This window comes from Onychostoma macrolepis, chromosome 13 (assembly GCF_012432095.1).
Source record: "Onychostoma macrolepis isolate SWU-2019 chromosome 13, ASM1243209v1, whole genome shotgun sequence".
Lineage (NCBI taxonomy): Eukaryota > Metazoa > Chordata > Actinopteri > Cypriniformes > Cyprinidae > Onychostoma > Onychostoma macrolepis.
The window spans coordinates 2,503,040-2,522,493 of record NC_081167.1 but is presented as its reverse complement, the minus strand read 5'-3'; the positions used below and the strand labels follow the sequence as shown (position 1 = coordinate 2,522,493).

The 19,454-nt window shown below is 41.0% G+C and overlaps 1 protein-coding gene across 1 annotated transcript in view; it reads right to left on the bottom strand.

Moving 5' to 3' along the window:
- Positions 1-19,454, bottom strand: part of col21a1 (collagen, type XXI, alpha 1) — a 129,881-nt gene that overhangs the window by 24,352 nt on the left and 86,075 nt on the right. The window contains 8 exon segments of the mRNA XM_058795230.1: positions 7,936-7,990; positions 10,200-10,346; positions 10,428-10,460; positions 11,408-11,452; positions 12,441-12,476; positions 15,284-15,355; positions 15,481-15,534; positions 17,416-17,469. Of these exon segments, the coding sequence (XP_058651213.1) occupies positions 7,936-7,990; positions 10,200-10,346; positions 10,428-10,460; positions 11,408-11,452; positions 12,441-12,476; positions 15,284-15,355; positions 15,481-15,534; positions 17,416-17,469 (496 nt within the window).

The window sequence follows — 19,454 nt, the reverse complement described above, 5'->3', positions numbered from 1 at the left end:
GAGGTCATCTTCTCGATTGGCACATCAATTGCCTCGGAATGATGGCTGTATTTTAGGCCCTGAAATACATCCTCCAGCAGGGGCTACCATGTTCTAGAGCGGGGGGACAAGGCTGTGGTAGTCACTTACATAGGTTGACAGGGCAGACTGCATCCGTGCCGCCGGAAAAGGCTTGCACGGCAGGTTCTGCTTTGTATGTGGGACAAGTTCTAGTCCATCAAGGTGATTTACATTCTGGGGCATAGGAATGTTTGGAGCATGCTGTTGCTGCCCTCGAGGACGCTGAGTGCAAGCACTGTAATCACTTTGATCGGAGTGCTCTGCTCGAGGCTCGCTTACATTCAGGAAGGGGCAAGTCTCTGCGTCCTCGTTACGATTGTGGGGCTCGCGTGTCGAGCTGGCTGAGAGATGAAGGGTGTGCGAACCACCCCTCTCTCTCTCACATTCTCCCCGATCGCTCTGCTTCCAGGAGTCCTGGCCAAGATATGTCAATGAGGGTCTCACCTCTTACTGATAGCGCCCCATTGAACGACCAGAGTGTGGCTCTCAGATCTAATATTCCTCCTTGACGGCTCGCTATGGGCGATTCCGGTCAGGAGAGTTCTTCTATCTCAGGCACAGGGGACAGTATTTCATCCCCGACCTAAGTTGTGGAACATTCATCTCTGGCCTCTGAGGAGGACCACAAGAGATACTGGGTTTCCAGCCGGTGTACTACAGACTATACTGATTGCTAGGACTCTTTCCACTAGGAGAAATTATGCCCTCAGATGGTGCTTTTTCGAAAGTTGGTGTATGACACCATGCAGACCCAGTTCACTGCCAGGTTGTTTCAGTGCTGGAGTTCCTGCAAGAGAAATTGTCCTCAGGCACATGTCCTGATACTTTCAGAGTCTATGTTGCCGCCATTTTGGCTTGCCGCGTTCTGATTGATGGTGTTTCTGTGGGAAAGCACCCTCTAGTTACCCGCTTCATTCATGGAGCTCAGCGGTTGAGGCCGCACAGCAGAGCAACAGTCCCTTCGTCGGACTTGGCTTAGTGCCCAAGGGGTCTGGTTGGGACCCCATTATGAACCACTAGAGTCAGCGCCTGTCAGGTTTCAGGTTTTCTCATGGCTAATACTTCTGAGGAGAATTGGGGATTTGCAGGCTCTGTCAGTCTCATCATCCTACTTAGATGTTGCCCCTGGGCTGGTCTAGTTTAGTCTTGCATCCTCACCCTATTATCTTATGGTCATTCTTGAAGCCTCTGACCTCCGCCGTTCAACACACCGGAGCAAGAAGGACTTAATTTACTGTATTCAGTACATGCTCTTCGGATTTACATCCACCGCATTAGCCAGTGGCTTAAATCAGAGCAGTCTTTCATATGATATGGCATTGGGTGAGGCTATTGCCCTAGCCTATGAGGCACATGGTCAAGCTTCGCCTCTAGGTGTAAGGGCCTATTCAACCAGGGGGATTGCATCTTCAATGGCTTTGGCAAGAGGTGCCCCCTTGCATCAAGTGTGTGTTGCGGCAGGCTGGTCCTCTCCGCACACATTTGTTAGACTCAATAGTTGGATGTCCATGCTACTCTGGGCTCCCATGTCCTTGAGTCAACATCCTAGAGTCATGTCTGAGACCTCTTCATTGTGCGCACACACTACACAACCTTGGGGGGTCTATACACTTCCAGTGCGGCGGCGTTGGTATTCTTGTTCCCATTAGCGTTATTGAAACGCAGCATCGAGAGTAGCTTTTGATAGGGAGCGTCTCGGGTTACTTGACTGTAACCCTGTTCCCTGAAAAAGCGGCAACGAGATGCTGCGCCTCAATGCCGCACTATAGGCGTGCCTGGACGTCTCTTCAGCCAAAGGTTTAGCCTGAAGTTGTGTACGTCTCACGTCTATTTATAACCTGCAGGTGCACGTAATCAATGACGTCACTCACCGAGGTTATTTAAGCCAATTCTCGGTGTGTTAGACACGTGCTTCACAACCGGTCGAACAAAGAATGTTCTCATTAGCGTTATTGAAACGCAGCATCTTGTTCCCGCTTTTTCAGGGAACGGGGTTACAGTCAAGTAACCCGAGACGATCATCCAGTATGCCGAACAAGTGTCCTAGAGTGTCCTGAGAAAAGTGACTGTGTCATCTCACACTAAGACACAACAAGTGAAATGCATGGTTGTTTATCCACATAGTAAGTACTGTAGCCAAAACACAGTAAACACATTAAGCCATTTCCAGAGACCATATTTGCAAAATATAGACTACTGGGAAGTCAGGTTTCATTACACCAAGTCAATCATTTTGGATTGACTTGAGAGAAGATGCCACCCTCCCCTCATTCCCTGCATTGTTAGGCACTTCCTACCAATATGACAATGACTAAATATATTCTCCAAGTATCTCACCTGACATTAACACTATACACAATTTTGTAGAGACAAGTTGAACAATACTCAGAACACTCAAAGGAGATTGTCCTTGAGGTGTTCAACAAGAGTAAATGTGACAGTTTGTCATGAATTTGTATACTCATTGTCATGAAGTGTCAGAGCAGTATACTTAAAAGAATATTAATAGAATCTTAATAGTAATAGAATATTACTACGAACCCTAAGCAAAATTTACTTATTTTACAGATATTGGTGTGTGCGTGTGTGTATACTAAATTTAACTTTATATTCAGAGGGGGTGTACTGATTTATGCTGTGTAATTTATACATGTATATGTTAATGGCGTGTGTATGTGTGTGTGTACAGAATAATTATATATATATATATATATATATATATATATATATATATATATATATATATATATATACACACACACACTAGGACTATGGATTCAAAATTTTCAAAATAATTGTATAAATTCAATATCAATATTTATGTACACTACCAGTCAGAAGTTTTTGAACAGTAAGATTTTTTTATGTTTTTAAAGTCTCTTCTGCTCACCAAGCCTTCATTTATTTGATCCAAAGTACAGCAAAACAGTAACATTTTGAAATATTCTTACTATTTAAAATAACTGTTTTCTATTTTAATATATTTAAAAATGTAATATATTCCTGAGATTTCAGAGTGTCTCGGTTACGTATGTAACCCTCGTTCCCTGATGGAGGGAACAGAGACTTTATGTCGTGACGACATTAGGGGATTCACTTGGGAGCCCCAATCATCTCTGACTTTAAGAAAAAATGCCACTGAATATTGGCTAGTGGATATTGGGTTACATACGTAACCGAGACGTTCCCTATCTGTCGGTCACTACGAGTTATGCCGTGACGTCATTAGGGGTCCATGGAAAGCGCCACAACCTGAACCCCGTCACAACCTTATGGCATTGCAAATGTTGTCAAGCAAGCGCGTGTCAGACAAATGGCATGCAAAGGTCGTAACCTTCCCAGCGCCCCAGCGCAAATACGCTGACCTTGGTACCCGCAGGGACCACAGGTGAGTACATCGCTGCAGGAGATAGCCAAGCTGCTGTTCCTTTCACCACATAATTTAGAAGAGATTTCGACCTTCAACGAAAGATTGCTTCAAGTCTTTCCTATTTGTTGTTACAGCTTGGCAGTAACGATGGGGAAGCAAGCTTTCCAGAGAAGGGCACTACGGAGGCCACATCCTGCCCATAGGGAAGTGACATGTAGACATACTGATATGGACTGACCCAGGCCGGGGGCAGTACTACATATGAAATTGGTCTCTGAGGCAGGCCCTACCTAGGAGCAGGGAGGAGAGCTATCAGCAGAGCCTGACAGAGTGCTCTGTCAAAGGGAAGACATGGGTTTACCGAGAGGGAAACCTTACCATGGAAGAATACACATATGGGATTACCCGAAGGGAATCAAGCCATATGGAGACCTAGCCCAGTACAGGGGCTGACTGGAGACCCAGGTGAGCTAACGCCAGTACTGGGCCTGGCGTCAGACTGCTCCGCCCAGTCTGACTGCCCGGGGTGCTGGAGGAACTCCACCAGGGTTCGCCGTCCGGGGAACTTACTGGAGGAGGAAAAAGGCGCTCGCATCCCCGGGTGAGGGGGAATGGCGCAACAAGCGTGACACCGGCCAGCTCTTCCCGCCACTTACCTGTTACCCAACACACGGGAAGAAACTGGCTCAACGCGGAGACTGTAAAATCTCGCGAAGACAAAGAGCTGCTCAGAGCTTCCAAAGCTCTGGGTGGGGTCCACATATGTGCACTGCGTTCTTACGGGACACAGCAAGGCCAAGGTTGGGTTTGCCTCCTTCGAGGGCAGTGCTTGCAGTTTCACCACCTGATCACGGAAGGGCATCCAGGCCGGGATCTCAGGACAATGTGAGAGTAGTCCGGGCCGAATACAAGGCACTTTTCGCTCACCGCTTGGAGGTACCCGACCCTCTTGATGGAAGTAAGCGCGGTCAGGAGCGCTGTCTTAGCAGACAGGAACTTCAGCTCAACTAAGTCCAGCGGCTCAAAGGGACCCCTCTGAAGTCCAGCCAGGACGATAGAGAGATCCCAGGAGGGCACCAGGGGTGGCCTAGGAGGATTTAACCTTCTGGCACCCCTCAGGAACCTGACGATGAGATTGTGCTTTCCCAGGGACCAGCCGTCCACTGCAACGTGATGTGCTGCAATAGCAGCCACATGCACTTTGAAGGTGGAGGGTGACAGCCTACGCTCCAACCTTTCCTGCAGGGAAGAAAGCATTACTCCAATCGTACATCTTCAGGGTCTTCTCAGCGAGAAGAACACCAAATCGCGAATAGACTCAACTCCAAGACAAGAGCTCGCCTCATGGGAACCGCAGGACCCGACCAGATTTCTTGTGACGCAGGAATAAATTTCCAAATAAACCTCGGTAGCGGTCGGTAACTACGGTATAATGTGAACGGGAGCGGGCGGTCTAAAAATACCCCCTTCCCGACTCATTTCAGAACAGCATCTCTGCCTTTACTCATTGACAACTCTCAGGACTATGATGCACACGCTGCAAGCATGGACCAGCTTTCTGCATCATGCATTTTATTTGCAAGGTCTGTGCACGCAGCATTTGCATAACGGTCCTCGGAGCGGGCTGTACCGAATAAGGATGGCAGACCAAAGTGTGGATGCGCTGTCCTTAAAGGATGTTCAACATGGACTGGAAAATGGTCAGTTTACTGTTAAGAAACCCACGTTAGGCAAGTCTGATGTATGGGAGTCTTTTTCGTGTCATAGACGCAGATGGAAAAAAATTACCCTTTGCGCGATGTGATAAATGCCTGAAAGTTTTACCGTTCAGCAGTCACAAGACTGGAACCTCGGGTTTAAGGCGGCACTCATGCCTCATCACAAAGGGGCAAACCAAACTGACATTTACTAAGGCTAGGCCGGTGCCGGAGCAGTTTAAAAAAAAGAGACCACAGAAAAATGTCTGTGATCGCACAACTGTTCTCACGCGTGGGCCATGCTCGAGACAGTTGATGATCCTGATGCCCACTTCCCGTAACAGGGCAAGGGCACCCTCCGTGACTTACGTAAAGACACGAGGGGACAGGGAGAGCCCGAAGGGGAGGACCCTGTACTGCCATGCCCAACCCTCGAACGCAACCTGTAGGAACGGCCTGTGTCGAGGGCGAATCAAGACATGAAAGTAAGCGTCGTTCAAGTAAAATGCTGCAAACCAATCCTGGGGTTGGATGCATCTGATTATGCGCTTCTACTTCAGCATCTTGAATGGGAGCTTGAGAAGGGCCCGATTCAAGATTCGCAGATCCAGGATTGGCCAAAGGCCACCGCCTTTCTTAGGTACGATGAAGTAAGGGCTGTAAAACCCCTGCCTCATCTCGGCTGGAGGGACCGGCTCAATTGCATCCTTTGCCAGGAGGACAGCAATCTCCTCGCACAAGACAAGTGCGTCTTGGACTGCCACCGAAGTCTCGAGAGCGACACTGAGCTTGGGAGGTCACCTGGCGAACTGAATCGCATAGCCGAGTCGGACTGTGCGAATGAGCCAGCAGGACGAGTTGGGCAGTGCAAGCCACGCCCCCAAACTCCGTGCGAGTGGCACCAAAGGGACAATCGACATACCGGCGGTGGTGCAGCGGAGGGGAGCAGAGCTGGATGGTATAGAAGGCGCTGCGTTCTGACACATCCCCGCCGAACTCCCCAGGTACCCAGGGGGACTGGCCAGAGATGCGTGGAGAGGCATCGCGTCTCGCAACCATAATCTCTTGGCTGCTGGCAAGAGGGGGCGTCGCAGGCGAGAGTGAGGAGGCAGTGGGTCTCACACTGTCAGCCCGCGAGCCTGAGAACCCAGAGGAAAGGGAAATTGCTCTTTCTTTAACAATGTGGTTACCCTTGAGCCAGCGGTGGAACAGAATGAAATGATTCTCCCCCTGCCCTCCTTCAGGGGAAGGAACGGCGCTGTCCTCGCCATCTCCTGAGATCGAGCAGCTTCCCACATCTCTGGGTTGTCAGGGTCACTTTATCGCCTCCCTGGACGATATCGGGGCCAGCTGGAACACGGGGGGCACCGCGCTCCTGCAAGAGGCTCGACGCGCCGGCCTAGATGACGATTCAGCACGTTGAATCGATTGTTGACGTCGCTCCTCTCAGCAAGGCTGAGCCATAGATGGCGCTCTTGGACCACAAGTGTGGACATTGCCTTCCCGAGGGACTGCGCTGTGACTTCCGTTCAACCTCGGGTTGGTACTACCCTCGTGCATTTTAATGCCTTAGCTTGGTGTACTTGCAGGATAGCCATGGCATGCAGAGCAGAGGTGGCTTGGCCCGCAGTGCTGTAAGGCCATCATCTTACAGGCTTCAGACGGGAGACGAGGACGATTCCTCCAAGTGGCGGCGTTTTGCAGGCACAGGTGCACCGCAACCGCACTCTCCACCTGGGGAATGTCAACGTACCCCCTAGTCGCCCCACCATCAAGGGTAGCGAGGATGGGGAGGTAGACGAGCTGCTTCTGGTCCGTCCACGACTTCATCAGCTCCTCGTGCACTTCTGGAAAGAAAAGAACCAGGGCAGGGCGTGCTCGTGGCGGCCCAGGAAAGCATGGCCGTCAGCTCCGGGTCTGATTCGACGGCGGCCGCGACACCCGAGGGGGACAGCCCCGCCGAATCTTCATCCTCAGAGGATGATTGCCCATCCCCCGATGCTGCAATCGACATCTAATCCATCTTTAAAAAGACGCGAACCGACTGTGATTTGCTCTTTTAGGAAATCTGCTCTTCTAGTTGAAGTGCCCAGGAGAATCGCTGTAGACAGGGACACAGCTGTTCGCACCGTGATGCCAACCAGATCAGCTTCCAGACAGATGATGAATGGCTTTGTGGAGATCAACACATTCATCCACTCGGTTCCGAAGCAAAAATCTGATGAGTGGATGCACCTGTCGCCTATTTATACCCATATGCACGGGGAGTGGCTCAGGTATGCAAAATTCATTGGCGTTTTCTCTTAAATTCAGAGATGATTGGGGCTCCCAAGTGAATCCCCTAATGTCATCACGACATAACTCGTAGTAACCGACAGATAGGGAACTGAATTTTCAGCATCATTACTCTATGTTACTGTTTTTGCTGTACTTTTGCTGTAATCAAATAAATGCAGGCTTGGTGAGCAGAAGACACTTCTTTAAAAACATTAAAAATCTTAGTTCAGAAACTTTTGACTGTTAGTGTAGCCTCACTATTTTTAGCTTCTTGAACATTGAAAAGAGGCAAGTTTAGAAAAACCTGCCTTGAAATTAAAACATCTAAATTTCAGGTTTGTTTTCAATGCAAAACAAACAAACAAAAACAAACAAACAAAAAATCATTAAAAAGCTATATTATTCATTTATTTTTTTAAAAGGCAAAATGTTTTTTGAGCTGGACTTGTTTTTAGATTCACTTGTATATTTATTTATATAATTTATTAAAATGCTACAGAGCATTACTGGGAGAACATTTTGGGTACTCACATCGAAGGACATCTCTGCAAATCTGCTGAATATGTTGCTCAGACAGCTCTCTGCCCTGTGAAAATGCATGTCATCATTGGAACAAGAGTTATTTAATTGTCTATGCAACATTTTAACCTCCATTGACTAGATTACCTTATTGCAGAAGAAGCCTACAGTACAACACAGTGCACAATAGGGTACAACGAGGCTAAAGGCGCACCGGGATAAAAGGCGCCTTTGATATTATTTTCCTCTAGACCACTAGATGGCACAAAAACGTGGCATAGCACTTTCCAAAACATTCGCTTTTTAAGATGCACATGTATATTTGTCTGATCTTTGACACGATCGCACCCAGCAGTGCAAAGCAGGGCTCTAGACTCATTCTTCCCACTGGTCGCTCTTTTGCGACCAAATTATGTGCTCGTGCGACCAACTGAGAACTTTTTTTTTTATTTTCTTTTTGCTACAACATTTGATTAATCAATGCATGCTGATGAATTTTTATCATAGTTTATAGTTATATGGTAACGAAAGTGTTCAACATTCAACCCTTTTTCATCAGCGTTATTTGTGATTTAAATTTTGTGAATAGGAATTCCTCTTTTCATGCACTGTCACTTTCAAACTCACGATCTTGGTGTCACGTTTTACAAGAAAAGATAATTGTCTGTTTTGCTTATATCTATACACCTTTCACTTTTTAAGACTAAAACAAAAGATGGATTCATTGTTATTCTTAATTAAAAAGCACATAGGCTACAGTAGGCTACAATGACAAACTAGCTTACATAACCTTTATTAACAAAAACGAATAAGACGAGGCATGGCATAGGACACAACACATGCTGTATTATATAGGCTACCGACTAATAAATTACAGAATGCTTAGCAAACACTGAGGAATCAAATAAATAATAATAATAAAAAAAAAATAAGGAAAGCCTCCATACCGTAACATGAGGTAAACAGCAAAGATAACAAGCTTTTCAAAGCGAAAACAAAAAGAAAAGTAAAACTAAACTGGCTGTCGCTGACAGGACTTGGACAGCATGTTTTTTTCCACAAGAATACCAACATGTTCACCTTCTCTGGTTTAAGAAGCGGTCTTTCATTTTAGTTTGAAAACTAAATCCTCCATAGCACTCCGTCGACAGCGCGCACCTTCGAGCAAGTATAAACCAGGCCCTACCCACGAAGCGCTCGCGCTGAAAGCGCCTCTCTTCACGTGAATAGTGAAATCTGACTCCTGCTACAATGTGCCGCGGCTCTGCAGCACATACTTGCACATTCTCAAAAATTGGTCGCAGTCTAGAGCCCTGCAAAGTTGATTCTGTGCTTACTTGATCTAATATTTTATGTTTTTTAAAATGTTGTAGATTTAAGTAGCAAATGAGAATCGCTAAAATTAATGCATATATTTTGAGACAAAGGTCTTCTATATGATTTTCAGTTTTGCTTAAGATAATTAAAGCAACAGTTTTTAAATAACGAAAGAATATGTAAAAGTATGGTATTTGGGGTAAAGAGCGCCCCTGCTGTTGGGGCTAAAGGCACAGCTATTAACATGATAATTAATAGATGGCTGACTTTTCCATTTGTTGAAATGACATGGTTCGATTCAGATGGTAAATATCATATATTATGTTGGGTGTCCATATTAGAGATAATCACCATGTTTAGAATGAAACCATCATATTTAAAAACATTAATCATATCATATAATAAAATCTAATTTGTTGTTAACTACTGTAAATATATATTCAATTATTATTGGAGCTCCTTCAATACTTTCAGAATCTTTACTTATTAAAATGATTTTGTTTCTGTATTTTAAAATATATTTTTTATATTAACATATTTCAATGACAGTATATTTATTGAACAAAATTAATTATTTTATTTTTTCAAAATAAGCACAAAATAGTACAAACTTTGCTAAAGTGATTGTTTTGAACAAGTATTAACTTTAAACATTATTTTAGCTGAAGTATTTGTATCAATACTGTGTGCCTTTTACCCCATTCTGGTGAGACTTTTACCCCGTGTGTGGGGTAAAAGACCCCTCTTGCCACCTCATACATTTATACGATTTTTAAAAAAAAATAAACAACTTGAATTATTTATTTTCACACAAAATCTGTTGCTCCATTAATGTTCACTACAACGTATATATTTTTTCTGCAATTATGCATTTTAGGGGAAGCGAATAGCACATTTTTTCTTAATGTGGGCCTTTAGCCCCGTTGTACCCTACAGTTATATGGAAACACAATACTTACAGGTCGTCCTTCCGGTCCAGGTGGTCCTGGGGGGCCTATTTCTCCACTCAGTCCTCTGGGCCCCGAGGGTCCTGTCTGTCCTGTCTGTCCAGGGAGCCCCTGATGGCCGATCTGACCCCTCTGACCGGGCTCGCCTGATGTCCCTCTCTGACACACACAAAAATACAACTCAACACACTCACAGTACAGCTAATGGAGAATGTGGATTCAGATCAAAGATTCGCCCACCTCTCCTTTCTGGCCAGCTGGCCCGGGTAAACCCTGTTTATGAAGAGAGAAGTCAGAACTGTAAGTAAGAACTGCATTACAAAACAGCTTCATAACAATAACACAACTATACTTTTTACAAGGCAACCGTATGATTTAGCAAAATGATATGCAACGCTAATTCTTCTTAGAACTGCCAGGAAATTGATTGATCAAACACTTCAAAACATGCTGCAGATGCACTAGATAGTGAAGCAAGGAAAAGTAAAGTTTTTGAATACATTTGTTTATTAATTGTTCAGTCCATACGAATGTGTACATTTTAAATATACTGTTATTTAGTGATACTAGGAGTTTTCGTAGTATATCCACAAAAAGTGTATAGTATATTTTTGCTGTCATTGTAGTTCCATATACTTGAGTAAAATATTGAGCAAAATATTGACCCACTGAATAAACAATGTGTTATGCTTACACTTTAAATGAACTACCATGCTGTATGCACTGTGTTATAAAAACACCTTGCCTTGCACTTACAATATGGCTATAAAGCACTCTGTTACCATCAAGAAGAACTCCACCACCTTGTGGTTGATTCTGTAATTTCAGATACAGAAATTCATGCTACTTCTTACTATTAAAACATTTATTTTTATTTATTTGATTTCTAATTCTTTAATGTGCAACATTTAATAAACTGTAGGTTTTTTTTAAGACACACACACACACACACACACACACACACACACACGTTTTTGTGAAAAGTGGGGACATCCCATAGGCGTAATGGTTTTTACACTGTACAAACTATATGTGCTATCGCTCTACACCAACCCTACACCTAAACCTACCCCTTACAGGAGACTTTGTGCTATTTCAGATTTTAATTTTAATACTTGTCATACCCTTGTCATTATACAAATCTATGTCCTGATTTGTCACAAAAACGCACGCACACACACACACACACACACACACACACACATAAATATGAAACTTACATGAACACCAGGTCGCCCATAATCTCCCTTTTCACCTCTCATCCCCTGTTCAATTGCATAAGCATGCTTTAGTAAAACATACATATAAATATGTAGGTTCAAACATCTTAGGTTCATGAACATATAAGCATGTTCAATAAAATCACTCATATTGTATGCAACATGGGCTACTTCTTGAGTACTTTTAGGTACCTGAAATCTAGGAAAATGAATTTCAGCAATTATATTTTAGGTTGCATAAAAATCAGTAACACTGACAGTGAATTGTTCACTGAAACCTAGTGCTAAAATAAATGTTAATCTTTCTTATCACAGATATCAGATATTATGATTATACAGCCCTATCAGATTGTTTTATTTTTCCCAAATTCTGTGTTTCCCATTTTAATTCTTCTGGAATCTGTTTCTAATGTTTTAAAACTAAATTTTAATAATAAAGCAGGATGACTAATCAATTGAATTCATAAAACAATTTTGTTATTCAATTAAGTCTACAGCCATACATTTGATTTATTCTTCCAAATTTTGCCAAATTCCATGACATTCCACATTATGTTTATGACTGGATTGCGTTTTCCACATGGCGGAAATCATAGGCCTCTACTCCAGCGACACGAAGGCAAGGCTCCCAGAAGCAACATCCTAGACATGACACGTCATTCTAAGCATACAGTAATTCAATCTGACAAATGTTTACATTTATGCATTTCAGCTGCGTTTTTATGGTACAAAGAAGAACTCACAAAATGGCCACATTTTCCATGGGAATACAAGCCAAAAAATATTTGAAAACATTCACTATGATCACATACTGTATAACAGAGAATGTATGATGGTTTTCTGGGCTTGTTATTCCATCTTAAGAGGAAGACAGCATTCCCCCCCAAATTCCTTATCCCTATACATTTCTACCAAAATCCTAATCTTTAGCTCTAGCAATATTTCAGTAAACCACAACTAGCTGTAAACAACATATTTTAATTTGACAGTCCAGCAACATCAAGTTCATTATTACATTAAATGGTTTACTTACGTCTACGCCTCTTTCACCAGCTTCTCCTCTTTGACCCTGTAATGTAATACATTTCACAGTAGGGTTTGAAGAAAACAGTGAGAAAAACAAACAAAAAAAGATTTATATATAATACTAATAATAAATAATAAATACAGTAGCAATAGAAATTATATGAACACTTCCTGCATAAATTTGACCTACTTTGTGATCAAATCTTTATCTAATTCCTATAACTACAAGAGAATCCAAATAAACAAACAATACACAAATCTTTCTATTAAACCTGGACCTTAAAGACTGGTCCTCATCTCACAAGGTTTCCATCAAAGAGATTTCTGAGGACTACTCAAAAAAGTTGTTGATGCACACCAGGCTAGAAAAGCTTAAACTGTTTTTTTAAAGAATCTGAAATTCACTGACCAGATTGGAGAAAATTCAATATTACCAACAACAACAACAACTACAAAATCACCTCTGACCTTTCAATCTGTGTATCTGATCTTAAAGGAACACTCCACTTTTTTTGGAAATAGGCTCATTCTCCAACTCCCCCAGAGTTAATAAGTTGAGTTTTACCGTTTTGGAATCCATTCAGCCGATCTCCGGGTCTGGCGATAGCACTTTTAGCATAGCTTAGCATAGATCATTGAATCCGATTAGACCTTTAATGCCTCTATTAGTGGTAATTAAAACTTTTTGTGTTTTTATTTATGTGTTCTTCCCCCACTTTTAAGCCCAAAAGACACTGAAACTCTGCTCCATGCATTCATAAACTCTGGCCTCTCCTAGCAATTCTTTACCTACGTATTACATGTTCATCTGCAGGAAACCCACACAGACAAGGGAGAACATGCAAACTCCATACAGAAATGCATCCTGGCTCAGCTGAGGACCTTCTTTCTGAAAGGCAACAGTACTACCCACCGAGCTACCGTGTTGACCTACTTTTTATTTATTTTTTTCTCAAAAATACTGAGACAAGTTACTATGCTGACAATATAATTAAAAAAAAAAAAAAAAGCAGACATCTTGGCAAGGGTGAAAGGATGACACCTGCAGCTCAACCAAGAGATCTTCCGTTTCCCTGCCAATCTCAATTTCACCATACAGCTAAAATCATCAACAATAATCCCATCAAGATCAGGCAGAAATCTTGGGGTAATCTTTGATGACCAGCTCAACAGCAACAGCAGCACGATCGCGCAGGTTTGCATTGCACACCATCAAGAAGATCAGGCGCTTTCTAATGGAGCATGCTGCACAACTTCCAATGCCTTGTCATGTCTAGGCTGGACCACTGCAAAGGTCCTCTGGCTGGACTTCCATCATGCACAATCAAACCACTATAAATGATTCAGAATGCAGCAGCACGACTGGTCTTCAATGAGCCCAAAAGAGCCCACGCATTCAAGACATTTAACTTAACTCTTACGAATCTACATTCTCTCCAGAAGCCTGAAGTCGGCGAGTGAGTGACACCTGATAGTAACTACGATCACAGAGAGGCACTAAATTACTTTCCAGAATGTTTTCTTTCACTGTTCCTTACTGTTGGAATGATCTGCCTAATCCTTTCCCTGACAATATTCAAGAAACAGATGCAAACTCATCTCAACTGTCAGCACTTAACTGCATCCTGCTGAAAAAAAAAAAAAAAGGATTTTTCTATCCTTTCACTATTATTCACTATCCCTTCCTGTTCTAGCTTGCACTATTTTGAATGATGTGTGGACCTTTGTATTGCTAGCATGTCTCATAGTATTGTCTCCTAAGCCGCTATAGATAAAAGCATCTACAAAATGAATAAATGTGAATGTATTGCATTTCCACTAGTGGTTTCCAACTGTACATATTATTTGTGTATACCTCTTCACTTGTCATAAATCGCTGAATTAAATTGAAACTTGAAAACCTTCAAAGATGAAATGAGCTTCTATGAAGTCTATCACGTGTACAGTACCATGTGTTGGGCAGTTACTGCTACTGTTTTACCATATTTCAGATTATTTTCAAAACTCTATACAGTCATTTTGAATGATAGATTCATAACAAAATTGCCACTTCTAACACAGAGAGCAAACCAACAGTAATTAAGATTCAGCTCTAAATTTAAAAACAGCTGTCGATAATTCATTTAGTTTCACTGAAAGCGGCCAATGCTTGTAAACCACAAGCAACATTTTCATGAATGTTTTTTTTGTTTGCAATGGCAGAAATGATCATTACCTTGCTAAAGTTAATAGAGCTACACTTGGAAAATATGCTCACCATAACGGGGGCTTTTACCACCAAGACTGAACATAAATGCAATGTCAGAGTTTTCTTTCTCATTAAATCGGAAGTAGTAAATATAATTTGGATACAGTAACAAAATCATTTTCAGGAAGTTTAGTAAATGTTCAAGACATTCAAAGCCCAGATATAATATGTGACCCTGGACCACAAAACCAGTCTTAAGTCGCTGGGGTATATTTGTAGCAATAGGCAACAATACATTGTATGGGTCAAAATTATCGATTTTTCTTTTATGCCAAAAAACATTAGGATATTAAGTAAAGATCATGTTCCATGAAGATATTTAGTAAATTTCCTCCTACTGTAAATACATCAAAACTTAATTTATGATTAGTAATATGTGTTGCTAAGGACTCAGGGCAACTTTAAAGGCTTCATTTTGATATTTTGCACCCTCAGATTACAGATTTTCAAATGGTTGTATCTCAGCCAAATATTGTCCGATCCTAACAAACCATACATCAATGGAAATGCATACATCTCAATTAAAAAAAAAAAAAATACCCTCACCCTTGACTGGTTTTGTGGTCCAGGGTCATCCAGGGTCACTCTGATTAATAACTTACCTTCAGTCCCGGTGATCCTGGCATTCCTGGATGTCCTGTTTGGCCAGCTGCCCCAGGTTCTCCAGGCTTACCCTAGATACAAAAAAAAACAACAACAAAAAACACAAATTTGTAAAGATAATAATTCTTGCAGTCCATCATGCATGTGTCCTCTACCTTCACCCATCTGATGATGTTTAATTTGCATAGGATTTTACCTCTAGCCCAGGAGGTCCTGGTTGCCCGGGCTCTCCACTGTCCCCTTTAGTGCCCTAATAATGAAAATTTGAGTTTGAGTATTTAAGTTAGCAAGCAAGAATTTCTACAAATTTGTGCATTCTCTGATAAAACAGGAAGTCTGGATGGGACATATCAAAGCCTTTTGCCATTTTCTATCTGCTAATACCGGTAATAGGGAGAGAGATTTTCTCATTCTAGAGAGCATTTATTGGACAAAATACAAGGTGAGTACAAGCTTTTTTATTTCTGGCCTATGAAATCTGAAATGTAGTTAAGTGCAAAAATTTAATTTTGAAAACTGAATTATTGAGCTGAATAATGACAATATGAATCCTGTCCGACTGCAGATGGCGATATAATCTGTAAACTAGGTTAATTCTTTGATCACTGCAATGTCAATTTATGAGTCAAATCCATTTCACTGACAAGAGACGAGAGAGACATTCAAAGTGACTCTTCATATTGATGCATAAAACAGTCTGGCTCAGGGTACATGGAAACTGAACAAATATTCAAACTGTAAACAGTTTTCTCTTGCTTTTTTGAGCATATTTAGAGGTTCCTCAAGCAGATTTCGCCAATCTTAACTTCAAAATGATTTTCTGAATCGTTCTGCTGGTTACTTAAATTGTTTTTTGTTTTTTTTTACTGAAACTGGAACTAAAATAGATAAAAGCAGAACAGAATTTGTTCAATGATTTGGTCTTGACTAGTGTGTTCTAGTTCTAATTACATCTAGTTTGATGGCTTTAGTGTGGTTTGACCACTTCTCAGCTGGTCAAGCCATCTAAAAACAGAAATTCTTCTTGGTCTAGTTTACGTGTTTTATTTATATCTTAGCAGGGAAAAGTATTTTATATATATATATATATATATATATATATATATATATATATATTTTTTTTTTTTTTTTTTTTTTTTTATTATTATTATTATTTATTTATTTATATATACTCTAGCATTCAAAGGTCAGTAAGATTTTGTAAACCAAAAATCATTACTTTTATACAGCAAAGGTGCATTAATTCGATCAAAAGTGACATTGATAATGTTGCAAAATACATTTCAAATAAAGCTAAACTTTGTTGAATAATCCTGATTATATCATGGTTTTCACAAAATGCAGCACATCAGCATATTAGAATGATTTCTGAAGGAATGTGCGACACTGAAGACTGCATTAATGTTGCTGAAAATCAACTTTCCTCATCACAGTAAGAGAAAAGAGTAATTTTAAATTGTAATAATATTTCACATTATTGTTTTACTGTGAATTAAATGCAGGCTTTATAACCAGAAGAAACTTCTTTAAAAAATATTGAAAAACTTTACTGACCCCAAACCGAGTTAAAGGTTGACAGTTAAATCTCTCTTTGGAAGAACATGAAATGTATAGAATATTTAGTACACGACGTAACAGTGCACATATTTCTGCCTTCTGCTGTCATTGTTTTATGAAAAATGTCCATTTTGTCTCATAAAGTGGTCAATGAGTCATAAAGAATAGCATTGTTGGCTAGCATTCTGAAGTCTGAAGGTAATGGCACTAGAGATTTGAAATCTGGACATACTCTTTTGTCTCCTTCCTTGGACGCAATCTAAAAACACACAATTTGAAGCGTAACACGTTTGAAGGATTGTAACCATTTATACGCTATGGCTTTTGTTCTGCACAATTACACATCACATGTAGCAATCCACATGCATGTCTACACAGATGATGAAAGGCGATTGAGAAAAACTGTGCAGACAGAACAAAGGGATTTCACCATCTGTCTTGCAATTGCTTTGAAATCACTATAATAATGTAATAGAGACTCCAACTCAGTAATCAATAGCTATAATGTTTTCCATATGAATTCAACATTACAAAGGACATCTTGCATTTAGAGGGCAAAGACATGAATTGCGACCTTAGGGCCAGGCTTTCCACTTGAACCAGGTATCCCAGGCGATCCCATCTCGCCCTATAGAAAGACAGACACAATCAAACTGATGTTCTGAACTTTAAAATACAATCAAAGTTTTGTGTGAGATTCATTCACGCATGTGAAAAAAAAAAGTCTTTGTAATGTTTCATCAAAATGAAGTACATATTACTACCTTAAGGTTATTTATTTATTTTTTGAATAGTTTGTTTCACATACTGTACATTAGTACAATGGTTTTTGAATTCTGTTTCTGATTGACCTTACGGGAGACCTTTTTACTATATGTAATATAAGTCTCAGGTGTCTCCAGAATGAGTTTCAGCTCAAAATACCCCAAAGATAATTTATTAAATCATTTTGAAAATGCCTATTTTGAGTGGAAGCAGCAACAAGCAGTTTTTGTGCATTTATCTTTAAATAGAAATGAGCTGCTGCTTCCTGCCCCCTTTTACAACTTGTTGCTTTCGCAACTCTGCTAAAAACATCTATTTGGTTTTGATTATCATGTCTATCATGCTGAAATTGGTTATATACGGTTTTGTGAGCGCACACATCCTAAGCACGTGCACAGAAAGCATCTGTCACACGGCATGTGAGTACTAAACTAAGTTCTCTTTCATGTCTTATTGCGCTGTCAAACTGTCAAACATGAGTTTATGTTAAAAACATGAGTCAGTTTATGCAGTCAGTTATGTCTGTGAAGGTAAACAGCTGGGAAAGAAATTGCATGTTTATATTAGATCTGTGTGGCAGCAGCGTAATATACAGTAAATAAATCAATAAATGCACTGCTCTCTAGGGCTGTAACGTCCCAGCCGATTAGTCGATTAATTGGTCGATACGGTCTGGTTCGACCAAAATTCTGATTGGTCGATTTTTTGCCGCGCTCATTTCATCAGTTTTACAATTTTTAATTGTAAATACTTGTGGATTTGGGCATTTGATTTATTTATTTTTGTATTTGTTCTGAGTGCAGCTACCTTGTTGTTGTATTCACTTTATTTGGTTTCGTTTAAAATTTGGATGATTAACATGTTGTAGTAGCCTACTTTACTTTTATGGTTCCCTTTTATTATTGTGCAAACTGCAAATTTATTTCTAGTATTATTTATTGGATTTGGGCACTTTTTTTATTTTTTGTATTTTTTGTATTTTTTATTTGGAATGCGCAATTGCGCTGTGCCCACTGTTTGTGTTAGTTTTGAGCCTAAGATGCTTTATTTTTCAGTCATGCACTTTATTTGGTTTCTGCTCTTGTTTGTTTAATAAATATTATTTTTTTATTAAAGTGGACGCGCCTTTTGTGTTTATTAAGAGTAAAAGCTTTAAGTCTATTCGTGTCTCAGCCGCGAAGCTGAGCTCTTATGTTCAGCCTCGCTCTGTGCGAGCTGCGCAGAGCGGCTGAAATGATAGTGTCTGACAGTTATACTTATAACATATGACAAAAATAATTTTCTAAATAACATAGTACTGTTTTCAGAAATCACAGGCTATGATATTGCGCAGGTGCACGTGATGCACCGCTGTCAGAGACGACAGACTCGTGTGTCAGACTCATTTCAGTGCAAAATAATTAGGTCAAAAACGATTTAATATACTGCAAATAGCCTATTAGTTTTTTATGTTTATTTATAATTAATTTAGGCAGACAACAAGGCTACCAAGTACTGAGCACAGTGCGCATCTAATTAATGTAACGTACATTTTTTTTTTCTCCACATCGTCATTTTTAGTCGATTTTTAGTCGAAAGTTTCAGGACTTCAGTCGACCAAGATTTTCTTTGGTTGATTACAGCCCTACTGCTCTCTTGTCTCCTCTGAGGCTGGGACTCTAAACAGTGTTCTGCAGCCAAAGACAGAACAGTTAGCATGCTTTGCTTGAACTTTTGCCATGGCGTTAGAACCGGTACACCGTTGTCGCTTGGCGAAAACACAATAGCAGCACCGTGGGTGGAAACGTGCAGTTTACGGGGCCGTGATATGATAATAAGAGCCCCTTGCCACTTCACGGGGGAGCGAAA